Genomic DNA, 13400 nt, shown 5'->3' with positions numbered 1-13400 from the left:
GATGTCCAATGAAAATCAAAAGTATTTTGATGAGCTATAAAACTATGGTCCTTTTTTTCTCTACGAATTGCAGACAGAAATAAAAATTTGACTCATGAAGAAAAAAGCCGGCCTCATAGATATTTTCTCCCATTTTGGAAAAAGTTTCAAAGGAAAACCATATATTAAACTTTTCAGATTACATTGATGGAGCAGAACTTTGGCTCGGAACATATGATCAGAAACTCCATATAAAATAATCGAAATGGAGAAGCGAAATGTAAAAAGGAAACAAAAAATTAGAAAGCATTTTGAAAATTATTTTTAAGAAATCACAGTAAATTTTGTTCAGCTATACCTTTGCACTTATTTGCTAGCTCAGAAGTCATCAAAGTATACATAGAGCTCACAGCCAAATTACTTTCAACGCGACTGGGCTCAAAAAGTAATATCTAATGATTTTGAGCAAAAATTGAAAATAAAGCAGAATTAAATGAACTGAATCAATTGCTAAAATTGCTGCACAGGAGCAAAGAACGCGCTCCGATAAGAAAACAAACAAAATTATTTTGCATTTAGTTATTTGTACTGCATTTGTGCGCATAACTTAAGACCACTTTTAATGAACAAAAATTAAACTTTAAATTGTGAATACTTCTGGACCATTGAAAATTCAGTTCAATACCCGTGCTTAAATGAGCTTACATTTGTTTTTCTCAGGCGTTATGCAAAATGAGCGAAAGTGATGAAAAACAAGAACTCTCTTCTCGAACTGACGAAAACAACGACGATAACTCCCCCTCCGAATATGGAACATTACGTAATATCCGACTGCCCACTATAAAAGACCACGCACAGCAAGCATTGCTAACGGATGATGGATTCACATACACCCCTTCCAATTTTATCGAAGCTATCGGGTTCGGCAGGGCACAAATTGTCCTTCTTTCCATTATTTGTTTGGGTTTTATAAGCCAGTATGGGCTAATCCAATCATTGCCTCTGCTTTCAACCCGGTTGTATGTTCAAATGGGTTTGACAGAGGAACTGGAAGCGGCGCTGGGCATTGCTTCTTATTCGGGAATCGCGATTAGTTACCCGTTTTGGGGTTATATTTCTGACAGGGTGGGTCGGAAGAACTGCACAGTGATGGCGGCTATTTGGGTGGCGTTTTGGAGCATGCTTTGCTGTCTGGCGCCCAACATCTATTGGTTAATTGCATTCAGAGTTCTGTTCTCGCTTGGAGGAGGTTCGTCAATTTCTCGTAATTTTTGGAAAACGTTTCTAAGAAACGCTTGCATAGAATTAGACCCGGAGCACAAGACAAGTAGTGATCAGACAGATTGGGGTCGCGTGGCGGCGGGGGGGATAGATTGGATAAATTTTGTTGGGTCGTCTGTTCCTCTCGTTTGGTCTAGCCCGTGGCCTGGAACAGTTCAGTCTGACCCAGGGTTTGGCTTTGGTTTGTTCGGTTTGGGCCAGGCTCGCTCTCATGGGCTAGGTCTATGTCTGGCCTAACGTCTAGGTTTTTTAAAGTCTGGCGTGACTTTGGGGCTGTTCGGTCCGGATTCCAGGCCGTCGAACATGCTCAGACCCCAGACCTCATCCTGGGCACATATATTCGAATTTCAACACATTTGACAAAATTCTGGTGCATTGAAAGTGATAATTTTAGGAAGGTATATCAGATTTTATATCATAATACAATTGTTTGCAGATTTGGGCCGATTAATTATCCAGAAAATAAGCGAAACAATACGAACTGGTGATATGCGTTAGCACAAACTGCTCCAATCCGTCAAATAATAAGCAGTGTAGAAAAATCGCCAACTATTGTCCTCAGGTTTCTGCTGTTGACTCAAAAAAACGCATTTCTTTTAAAAAATCTGCTTTGTTCCAAAATGATTGCAGTAAAGTATTTTGAAAATCAAGTCAATTGTTGTGAAACAAGTAGTGAGTTCAAATTGATTTTTCTCTGCTAATTATTTGCAAAATTGTCGTCTTTTGCAGGCAGCAGCTTGCAGATGAAAAATTCTTTAAAAACTTAAGAACATAAATTAACGCTCATTAAACTCTTTAGAAACAGGTGGTAGTGGAAAATCCATTCGCTATATGACAAATTTTTCTAATTTTTCTAACATTCGATAACACTTGAAAAGATTACTTATTTGATCAAACCTGAAACTCATGCTGCTAGTGAAAAAAAGAATAACAATATTGCTTTTGTTGAACTTCTATATGGTGTTCCATCTGATTTTCTCGTTTTTATTTCCACTAGATCATCAAAGAGTACTGATCTGGAATTTGAGTGACACGAGCGAGTTTTTCTTCCTAATTTTCTACAACCAGCAATTTAAATAGAACAAAAGAGCAGAATTAAAACTGGAATTCTATCAGTGATAGAAGGGAACCAAATCAATTCATATCCGCCATTAGGTTACAAAATTATCATTTCATCAATTCTTTAAAATATACCGGCAAAAGACAATAAAAACAGTGATATGTTTTTTTGGAACCATTCAACTTCAAGTAAAAAGCGCATTCATTACTTCAAATTTGACTGTCAGTTTAACCAGCAATTGTTTCAATCTTGAAAAAATTTCATATCGATCTGTTTAAAACCAGGAAACGAAACTTGATGCAACAGATAACAAATGATCCAATTGAACACCAATCTGTTTTCAAAGTTTGTGTCGCTGAAAATTCTCAAAAAATACGAACAATTAGATTTTGTGAATAAAACATTGTTTAGTTGTTCATTTATTTAGAGCCATTAAGAAATTGAAAGCAGGTAGCATTTATCGAGAAATTTAGCAATTTCAATTTACATGTTTTAGCTTTTAATTTCTGATGACTCACTCAAACCAATTGAAGGAGAAATTACTTCAAAACACTTTCTTATAAAATGAAAGTTCTATTGTTTTTACAATTTGATGCTGTCAATCAACTAATAACCTGTATGTATTTTTTATTCTCAATTTTTTATTGGTTTTAGTCTGTTGTTTAAGATATTCTTAGCGTGTTGTTTTTTACTGGATAAATTCCTTTGACAATTTAGATTGATTATAATGTTTCTATAAATTTTGTATTATATCTATTAACTTTTCTAAATTTTTTGGCACAAAACTGAAACTCAAAAATACGAAGTTCCTGGCCACATCTTGCCAAGAAACAAAGGAAAATGCCTGAAATAAGAAGAAATTATGCAACAATGGTAACAATAAATTTTTCGAACTTTCCAATCACACTATTTTTTCCACAATTTTTAAAAGGATTACTGACAAACTGTCAATAATGGAATTAGCCACTGCTGAGTTTTGCATTTTCAAGAAATTTGGTGCGCCAATTTTGATCAATGGATATATGTTGTGGAGGGCCTCCATGAGAAAAGGTAACCCCTAATCAAAAGTGACTCGATAAAGAATTTTTAGAACAAAATTATCAGCCCAAAAATTAACTTGGAGTAAATGCACGTAAAAGTTGATAAATCGAATTTTTCTATAATTTACTGAAAAATAGAGAACTAAGCTCAACTTTCTATACACTGATCGTTTTTCTTAACAGAGAATGTAAATCCGTGCTGTCACCTATCTTGGGAATGTGGAATTTTATTTATGCTGTCTTGGTTCTGGTTGGTGTCCAACTCAGTACCATTACTCTATAGAATTTGTTCGATAATTTAAGAGCTAACAGAGACTTTTATGCCACAGTGCAATAGTATTTCGTCGATTTCATTGCTTTTTACGTCCCGCATATAGAAACAAATGACGTCAGCGGTAAAAGACGTTTCCATAGATTACCAGTTGAAAAATTTCTTTAGGTTTTCGACAATTTCCCCAAAGTATTTTCAACGATCGGATTCTGACACTACTTCAACAAAAAAAACTTTTCATAAAAAACGTTGCTTTCTTTTCCCTATATGATCTTAATTCATGGATCTATGGTTCAAATTTGTATTTTTTGATACATTTTTTGAAAACTTAAAACTCTTATCACAACCTCCTTTGATGCCCAATGTCTAAGCAAGCCCGTCTTTTTAAATCGTCAAAACTTTTATTTTTTTGTTTTTGTTTCTCGCCACCTTCTCGCCATCTTTCTGATCCGCTGATACTGCTCCAGCAAATATTTCTTTTTGATGAAAAACTCCTAAGTCAATTTTGAGACCGTCCATTTTTTCTGTCTGTGATTGGTGTTTTCAAAAAAGCTATTATATTTTCTCTACAAGAACGAAAGATGGAAAAAAAAAACTTAGTTGAGTGAACTTGAGGTACTCGCCCTTGAATGTTGACGGAACCATTTTGGTTTACACATTCAATTCAATCAACTTAACAGATACGTTTCGCTTTGTCTAAATTTTTCCCTCTCCGATAGTAGTAAGAATAATTAATAAATGTGTTTCTGCGTAATCGCAGCGGAGCAGCATTCAGTATGCAGTGTATTAACAGTAGCCTGTTCTCAGCTGTCTTTTTCCAATTATACCCACATCCCAGAATGTTCATTTGGTGAGCATGAACGCATGAAGTTGAAACTTTAACTCAGTTTTCAACGTAACTTCAGTTCAATTGCGATTTCCATTCGTTCACATCTGAGATCAATTGAAACCATTTTTCTCAACCAAGGACTGTTCATTCAACTGAAATTCTTTAAACATACATACAAAACTTTGTAGATTTTCTTACATGCCAGGCTACCAACTTAACATCATTAATGCGTCGGTAGTATTTTATCCAGAAACGGTCCATTTAGTTTATTAAAAATCAAAAATTTTGCATTGGTTCCATAGGAAGAGCGCAACATATCTCCAAAAACTTTTCCAACCTTTGTGGTTTTTTCTGTGTTTTGAAGTGTTTTTCAGCCTATATGAAAGTTTTTGCTCGGTGGCTCAATTTATTTGCTTCTCAATTTCGAAAAAACTATTTAATCTTCGCCAGCTCAGCTTTAATGTGTTTTGTTTCAAAAAACTAGTGTATTCTTGATTGCCACTCACAATCAACTTCTGTGTGAGTTGTTTCCTTCCAAAGCAACTGCGTTAATTTTTGTTTCTCCTTGTTGGTACTTCAACTTGAATTTGAAGTTTATCAGTGCATTAGTCCAGCTTGTGGCTCTTGGTATGTCTATCTTGAAAGGTGGATCGTCAACAAAGAAGATTCAACTCATCTCATGTGACCACACAAAATTATGCCAGTGCTACAAAAAATCCAGACTGTAACATTAATCAATCAGAACTATAACATCAAAACTGTCGGAGCAATGCGTTTTCAGCATTTTTTTCGATGAAATTTAAGCCATGTTTTGGTATAAGGACAAGAACGCTCCTTCCGATTTCTTTTGTTAAAAAATGATTTAATGAATGAACAGAATTTTTTGTAGAAAATATGAGACAATCAATACTGAGGTCACAAACATTCTATGCTCTTGAAAAAGGGGGAACAAAACAAAAATCGGACCTAACACATATTTATAAAAAAGATTTTCGATTATTTATTGGGTTTCTAGTGGCTCAATACAAAAATGCAGAATTAAAACAAGCTACCTCATGAGCACATAAAAAAATATGCGCAAACATTTAATTGTATATACCTAACCATTTATTAATGCTTAGCAAATGAGATGGATTACACGTGCAAATTGGCCTTGCTGCGTCTATTTTGAATTTATCTTTCAAAACGTGCTGATTAACAGTAAAAAAGTTTTATTAGAAAAAATAAACAAGGAGGATCGGTAATGTGCGTTTGCGCATAAAGTTCCGACCCCGATCATCCGCATTTTTGGCATATATGTCTACCAAATGAGGAACAGATAGAGAAGCCCAAAACTTCGTTTAAAAAAATGGGCATGAACAAAATGATCGCCTGAAACGCAAATAACTCAGTGGAGTAGAAAATACTTCATTAGATTGATGATATTAGCCATTACTAAGAAAGCAAACCAAGGGGAACAACAAAATCAAACAACAATATCAACAAACTTTAATTATATCCAAAACTTTATTTCAATTTTTTTTTTCAAAAAAAACAAACTTATCAACAAAGTCAAAAGATTGTCAGATAAAACTGAAACTCAACCCATGATAATTGTACTTTACTAAAAAATATATAGACCAATCCAATATAAGGCTCGGTAACATTTAGAAAAAAATAACAAAAAAAACAAAAGTTAATCAATTCGCTTATTTTAAAAAAATTAATTTCAATTTAACGAAAGCCATGAGATATCAATTGAAGTTATGCAAATGTTTTATTTCCACAGATGCCTCTATAGGCGGGTATTAAGACCTGTCATTTTTTAAGCGGTTACAAAAAGACAACAAACAAGAAAATCACACAAAACTTGCGAGAAAACGCTGTCAAAGCCGTAAAGCCATATTTTTCCCGTCAAAAAATGTTCAATTGAGCCTTCCTCGAACGACGATAATGTGATATGCGACATGTCTTTAATGAGAATAGGTAACAAGACTACAAAAAAAGGGAAAAAGGGCAAAATTAATTAATACTTTTGTTTTTTTTTTTCGAAAACAACTGTTTTTTAAGTCATGAAAACCATCAACTTCAAAATGTTAAAACATTAAAATATGTTCACTCAATTGTCCAAAAGAAACGGTTGAGACCTGCGATTAATCAGAATATGTCCTAAGTCTACAGAAAACGTCAAATAAATTCAAAGACCAAAAAGTAATTTGTTTTTTTTTTCGAAAAACCGGAGCCGAAGCCACTAAATTCATAAAAAAGTCTTTAAAAACAATAGTTTTAATTGTGATCTTTACACAATGCGTTCTTTCAACGACATGAAAGTCCTATGTGACGAGTATTTGAAGAGACTTGGTGAAAATTGGACAAAAAGGAAAAATGCGACGTTTAAAAGTGTTTTTTTTTATTTTTGAAAGCAATTGTTTTCAAAGCTATCAGCTATCTACTCAATTCAGAATATAGGCTCATTTCTCCTCCATAAAACCCATGAGACCCTTCATTATCCAGGAATCTTTAATTCACTATTTTTGGACTAAAAAGAAAAAATAAGAACGACATTTGAAGACAAATTTAAAAAAAAATTCTTCGAGAAAGGGTTGTCGAAGGCGTTAAAACAATAATCCATGCCTTTAAAGTCTTTTTTATGGCCAACTGTGCTTTATTGTGAACACCAATAAGCTAGTTTGTGAACTGCCAATAATGTGATAATGTGACAAAAGGAGAAAAGACGTGAAAAATGGCTAATGCCTAAAATTTGTAAAAAAAAATTGTAAAATCTTGTAGTATCAAAGCCAGAAATCCATATCTTCAAGCGTAGAACCTCAAAAAGATTAAATTCTAACTCATCAAGAATGAGACAGAAGAAGCATTCTTTCTTTGTGAACACTATGCTACAAGTTGATCAACTTAAGAGAAAAATAGTGGCAAAGTTTAATAAGCCCTTGTTTATTCAGATATGGAACATTTTCAAAAGTCAAAACGACCATAACCTCTGGGAAAAGAAACTAGATATATTGATCTGGAACTGCTTAGGAAGTCAATTGGACCTATCGACTGTGAGCTTCGGTTTTAATTGTTCTTTTTTTTTCAATTAACATTTAAAAGATTTTTTTAAATTAAAAGACCGACTGATAAAAATCCGAATTGTGTTTGGATTGTAACACTCCAAAATTTATTGAAAACTAACTTTTCTATTGCTCGTCGTCCATTAAGAACACTCAAATGTTTGGAATGTTATATATCTGGACAATTTGTTAGTATAAAGATCAAAAATAAATGCTGCGGTTTCGATAATCATAGAACAGAGTTAACAAAAACGGTAGAAATTGATTTCCTGACTACTCTCAAGGAAAGTGGAAGTAGGAATGGTTCGTTATGCAGTCTACAAAGGTTGTGTTAGTGGTTTTTTGGTGTGTACTTCCGGCAAAGTTAAACAGAGTGGACTAAGACAGCTTATTTCGGTCAATTTTTGATAAAAACGGCTCAATTTTGAAATATTTAGCCAAATTTTTAGCCAAAAAATTGAATCAAAATGCCCAACAATGTTTTTTTGTCTCTAAAAATAATATCAAAAGTACTATTGTTATTAATTTTTGACATATTTTAGCATAAATGACGAAAATTTGGTAAAAAATTACGGAAAATGTGATTAAAGACAACAGAATTCATTTAACTTTTCTCAAAACTCCTTGTAAAAAACGAAAATAAAAACAATTTAATTCAGCATTCTACGCTGGACGAGCTTTCTAATACGAATATATCGATCGGCCAAAATTGTGTGAACAAAAAAACCATTTGAGTATTTAGTTCCTCCCACCTCAAGAGGGGTCGGAACAATAAATTTAAATGATTGCTAGATATGTTCACGTTGTAGCGAGACATTACAGAGTCTGTCAAAATGGCATACGTGATTTTGCTCATCGCAATAGTGTTTCAAAGCCTTCATCGAAATTTTGCGGTGATAGAAAGTCTGAAAAAAAAACACTGAATTCCGATCCACATCAACGATTACAATTGATATTAGTCCGGCAGTGTAATTATTTAAATGGATTTATTATTTACATATTATAACAGAAAACTTTAGTTAAATTCAAATTATGTCGCATATCTCAAAATAAAAATAATTAAGTTTATAAAGTCAACCCAACCAGTAAACAGTAGTTCTAATTCATTTTCGAAATTTAAAATCACGCCATGTTGAACAAGTAACCTTCCACAAAAAAGGGTTCCTTTTGTAAGCTGAGGAGAAGAAAGTTCTAAGTTGCTTGGGGAAACTTTTTTTGTCTTGTTTGGTTTTAATTTCGCTGGGTAGTTCATTCCAATCTAGTATCGCTAATCTAACAAACGAGTTTTGCCTTTTGATAGAGAAAAATTTTTTGTCCCAGAACAATTTTTTTGTCCTTTTAGACTCATGAAGATTCCAGGTGATTGAAGGACGTCCCAATGTTGGTGAAAAAACAGGTCGTAACTGTTTTTTTTATTTTCCAAAAGTATTGTAACCTTTTTGTTTTTAAAAAGAGTTTTACGGGTATAGAAGATTAGCTGCATCAGCAACTTGAAATCGCACCGGTCGAATTAAATTACATCAAACACCAGTTTTTAAGAGATCTCAAAACTAACTAAATTTGACTCGCACGATTGTAAGCAATTATTTTAAATGCTGTTTTCATTGACTGATTTTAAAAAATTGGTTATAATATTAATTTGTTCGTGAAAAACACAAGGAGAAAAGAGTGGGTTTTTGAAAGAGTGAGAGTATCTTGTTTTCAAGTCCAGTTCTGCTTTGTGTATACTTTTTACGTGGACTATTCATTTTTTGTTGATATAGTTGAGCTTGAATCAGCTAAGATTTCCAGCTAAACATTAAGCTAAGTTTTCCAGCTGAAAAGAGTTATTACACAATTTGAATCAACACGAGTTACTCAATACTTTTAAGTAATTCATACGCTGTGGCGTCATAGCCATAGTGGACGTTTCCAAAATCTCTAACTCTTTTAGAATTTTTTTTCGTTTATTGATTTTTTTACATACTTAATTGTTCAATTGACTTAATGTTTAGCTGGAAATCTTAGCTGATTCAAGCTCAACTATATCAACAAAAAATGAATAGTCCACGTAAAAAGTATACACAAAGCAGAACTGGACTTCAAAACAAGATATTCTTTTCAAAAACTCAATCTTTTCTCCTTGTGTTTTTCACGAACAAATTAATATTATAACCAATTTTTTAAAATCAGTCAATGAAAACAGCATTTAAAATAATTGCTTACAATCGTGCGAGTCAAATTTTGTTAGTTTTGAGTTCTCTTAAAAACTGGTTTTTGATGTAATTTAATTCGAACGGTGCGATTTCAAGTTGCTGAAGCAGCTAATCTTCTATTTTTGCAAAAGTTTTGCTGGCCAGTTTTTTTTCCGACAACTTTTGGGTGCATTTCATCCATGATTTTTTCAATTCTTTTCTAAGGGTTCATCCTCCAAATAGTCGTCACGGATGCTGTTTTATAGACATTCTTTCAAGCTAGGAAAAAAGTTTCCAGAAAAGTTTGTGGAAGTAAAAAGTTTAGTCGAAAATTAATGGCACACAGAACCATTATGATCATAATTATAACATGAAAAATGTAACAACAATGTAATCTAAACAGTTTTTCGATCAATTATAGGCCATTTTTCAATATCAGCTATGTTATATGAAAGCGAACACTTTCGTATGTCCGACGAGTTTTCTTTTTTTTCTCGAAATAATAACTTAGAATGCCTCATACTGTGGTGAATACCCTCGCTATAATGAGTTAATCTTAAAATGCGAATTCGGAGGTCCGAGTTGTCACATACATAATTCTCTTGTTAGTTGCGTGATTTTTTAATAGTCATACATGGATCACAAAAAACTCCAACTTGTTCCTATTAAATCTTTTTGAATGATGTGACCTAACCGTTGTTAGTAATGCAAAACATACTTTTAAGATTTTATTCAGTCGTGGAGTTCGAGTTGAGACACATTGTTTTTTGGGCATTCTGGAAAGTTTCATCCACCATCAGTTATGATTAAAATCAAGGATTTTTCAACTAGTGGAAGCGAAACCTTGTGAAAAGACCAAGTTTGTTGACCTAGAGAAAAAATGGTCAGTTTTTAATTTCCACGTATTTGGGCCGAGACAACAAGGTTTTTACAAAGAAAATAGTTTTTAGTACTAATGACTTTGAGCAAAATCTTACAAGATAACCAATCGAAGTCGGCACGGGTTTATAACTGAATTCTTTTCAGGTGCTTTCAATTTAATGCTGCCTTACGTATACGAAAACCTTCCAAGAAGCTATCAGTGGATAGGAATTGTAGTGACCAATCAAATTGGCGGAGGAATCGGCAACCAGGTAGCGATCCTATTGGCTTATCTCGTATTCACAAATGACAAAAACGAGATTGCATGGCGCTACTATTTGTTCATTTTGACGGTTCCTGTTGTCATTTTTATAATGTTGGTGCTGATGTTCCTTGAAGAATCGCCGCGATATTTAATGTCAAAAGAGACGGATGAAAAGTCGCTGAAAGTTCTGAACAAATTAGCGAGCAGAAACAATCTTGTAATGCCGAAGCAAATCAGACTAGTTCGCGATAAGGAGCTCGCGTCGTCCGATGACCCGTCGCTGTCGTTTTTGGAAAAAGTCAAAATAGTTTGTAAGAACTGGAACATATTTCGGAGTGTTTTATCAATTGTAATGGTCGGCGTGGCAGCTCGCTTTATATTTTACGGAATGTCGTACGTTAAAACTGAGTTAATTTACATGAGCGGTCAAAAGAACAGCAGCGATTATTGCGACGGAACTTCGGAGAAAACTTACCTTTTGAAAGGCAATGATTATCTGACCTTATTATGGTTTCAAATCGGCGGGGACTTTTTCGCATTTCTGACTTTTATTCTGGTTTACAAATTTAACGTCGGCGTAAAACTCACTGTATTTATAGGATACGTCGTATGTATTGTTGCAACAGGGTTTCTATATTCGTGCCCAGATATCTGGGTTGCGATATTTTTGGAATCGGTGGTTTATGTTATGGGTACTGTTATATCATCACTCTCCTGGCTTTCTTTATCTGGGCTTTTGCCCACGAATATCAGAACGAGCCTGTTCGGCATTTGTACATTTATAATGTACATTCCGGTGCCAATTTCGCCTTTTTTAATCCAAGTCTTCGCGAAGGAGTCGCAACATTTAGTGACGTCAACGTGTATGGTGTTTATTTCCATCGGTCTAATCGGATCAATAATTCTTCCTAAAGAGATTTATGCTAACTGAAAATAACTTTCAGGATCTTCTCCGATGAAACCCAAAAAGTACAATTTGTGACCCTGAATTTTAAATAACCCTAGCTGATAATTCAATTCGGATTAGGTGTTGATAATGCAAGAAAATGTTGGAACGCAAGAAGTGATTGTTTTTGATCTTGTTGATCGGAAAAGTAAAACTGCAAAAATTGCAAAACAAAATATGAATTTGATCATAAAATTGATATAATCAATACAAATGGCAGCAAATTTCTTGCATATTTTAGCGTTTTATTCCAATTTTATCATATAAAAATGTATACACATTTTTGTGGCACAGCGTGATGTGTTCTCCAATACAATAGCACATGAAGGGTTCAAAAATTTGATCTTGGGTTATCAACGGAGAAGATCCAATATTTTTGTGGATACAAAGAATCTAGTTGGTCGTACCCCCCCCCCCCCCCCCCCCCCCCCCCAACAACCTACAAATCAAACATCTGCATGAGTAGCAGAAAGAAGACAACTGAACAGAAATCGCATGTGTTGCAGAGCCCACACTGTTCCCATAATATTGCGCCATTACTTTTTTATCTTTGCTACAGATACCAAGATAGCTTTTATTGGTCATCGATGACTTACATTTTATCTACTGTAAAGTTAAAATTTGTTAAACTTCATTGAATTTTGTAAATTATGTATTTCATTAATATAAATTTAGAATTTAAAATAATTTTTGGCTTGTATTAAATCACAGATGCTCAACAAGGATGCTCATTAATGTGCATTTGCTCATGATGTTCCGCTCATCAACATTTTGAACTTAATTTTCAAACAAATGAGAAGGACGAAAAAAAAACATTTTCTCTTTGAGAATTGACAAAAAGAGAAAAAGAGAAAATTTCTTCCAACTAAAATCATTTAGCAAAGTAAATAATGCCATATTAGTGAGCCAATGAGACCAGCCATTATTCAGACTACAAGACAAGAAAAAAATCGAAGAACAACATTAATTTACGTCAAAACTCAATGTCTATTTTTTTGAAAAAAAAACGTAATAACAAAATCAAAATATCCTCGAATAAAAGCTGAATTGAACACATTAACTTTTTATTCACTAAACATTAAATCAACCAGCTTTTAATGAGACTTGGTAACAATAAGACAAAAACAAAAAGGGTCAATTTTTTCAAAATGCGTTTAGGTTTCTTTGAAAAAAGGTAATTTTAATTAACGAAAGATTAGATAGCAATTGAAATCTCAAAGTAGGTTAATGTTCATTCATACCTCAATATGATGGCATTGAGGCCTGTCATTATCCAAAACGAACGTATCCTACGTCTACAAAAACAAACCACAGTTTCAGACGAAAATAAAGAATTCCATTAAATTTTGAAAAAATGGTGTCGAAGCCGTTAAAACCATAATCTCTTCCTTAAACTGTCAAACTAAATTAATTGCGCCTTCCTTGAACACCAAAACTGAGGTACGTGATCTCCGATAACTTAAACTAGGCAAAAAGCATTGAAAAAGAACAAAACGGTCAAAGTAAAGAAAAAAGGATCTAATTTTTTTGAAAAGAAATAGTTTCAGTTAATAAAAAATTTAATAAATCAATTGAAATCCTTAAATTGATAATGTTTAATCATACCTAAAAACAAAGATATTGAGATCTGTTGTAATCCAAAAT

At 33.5% G+C, this 13400-nt stretch overlaps 1 protein-coding gene across 1 annotated transcript; it reads left to right on the top strand.

The window, feature by feature from the left end:
• The first annotated feature begins 525 nt into the window (after positions 1-525).
• On the top strand, positions 526-12028 carry LOC142340200 (putative transporter svop-1). The gene is made up of 2 exons (XM_075390712.1): positions 526-1228; positions 10711-12028. Exons 1-2 carry the CDS (start codon positions 712-714, stop codon positions 11739-11741), a joined length of 1548 nt encoding a protein of 515 aa, XP_075246827.1. The 5' UTR covers positions 526-711; the 3' UTR covers positions 11742-12028.
• The last annotated feature ends 1372 nt before the right edge of the window (positions 12029-13400 follow it).

Source organism: Convolutriloba macropyga, chromosome 5 (assembly GCF_964194025.1).
Source record: "Convolutriloba macropyga chromosome 5, txConMacr16.3, whole genome shotgun sequence".
Classification (NCBI taxonomy): domain Eukaryota; kingdom Metazoa; phylum Xenacoelomorpha; order Acoela; family Convolutidae; genus Convolutriloba; species Convolutriloba macropyga.
This window is presented reverse-complemented; position numbering and strand designations above follow the sequence as displayed.

What these genes read in the sequence shown, in the direction of transcription:
- LOC142340200 (XM_075390712.1), top strand. Translation starts at nt 712, where the DNA reads ATGAGCGAAAGTGATGAAAAACAAGAACTCTCTTCTCGAACTGACGAA. An exon ending in TCTGTTCTCGCTTGGAGGAG is followed by an intron (nt 1,229 to 10,710) that starts GTTCGTCAATTT and finishes AATTCTTTTCAG; the next exon opens with GTGCTTTCAATTTAATGCTG.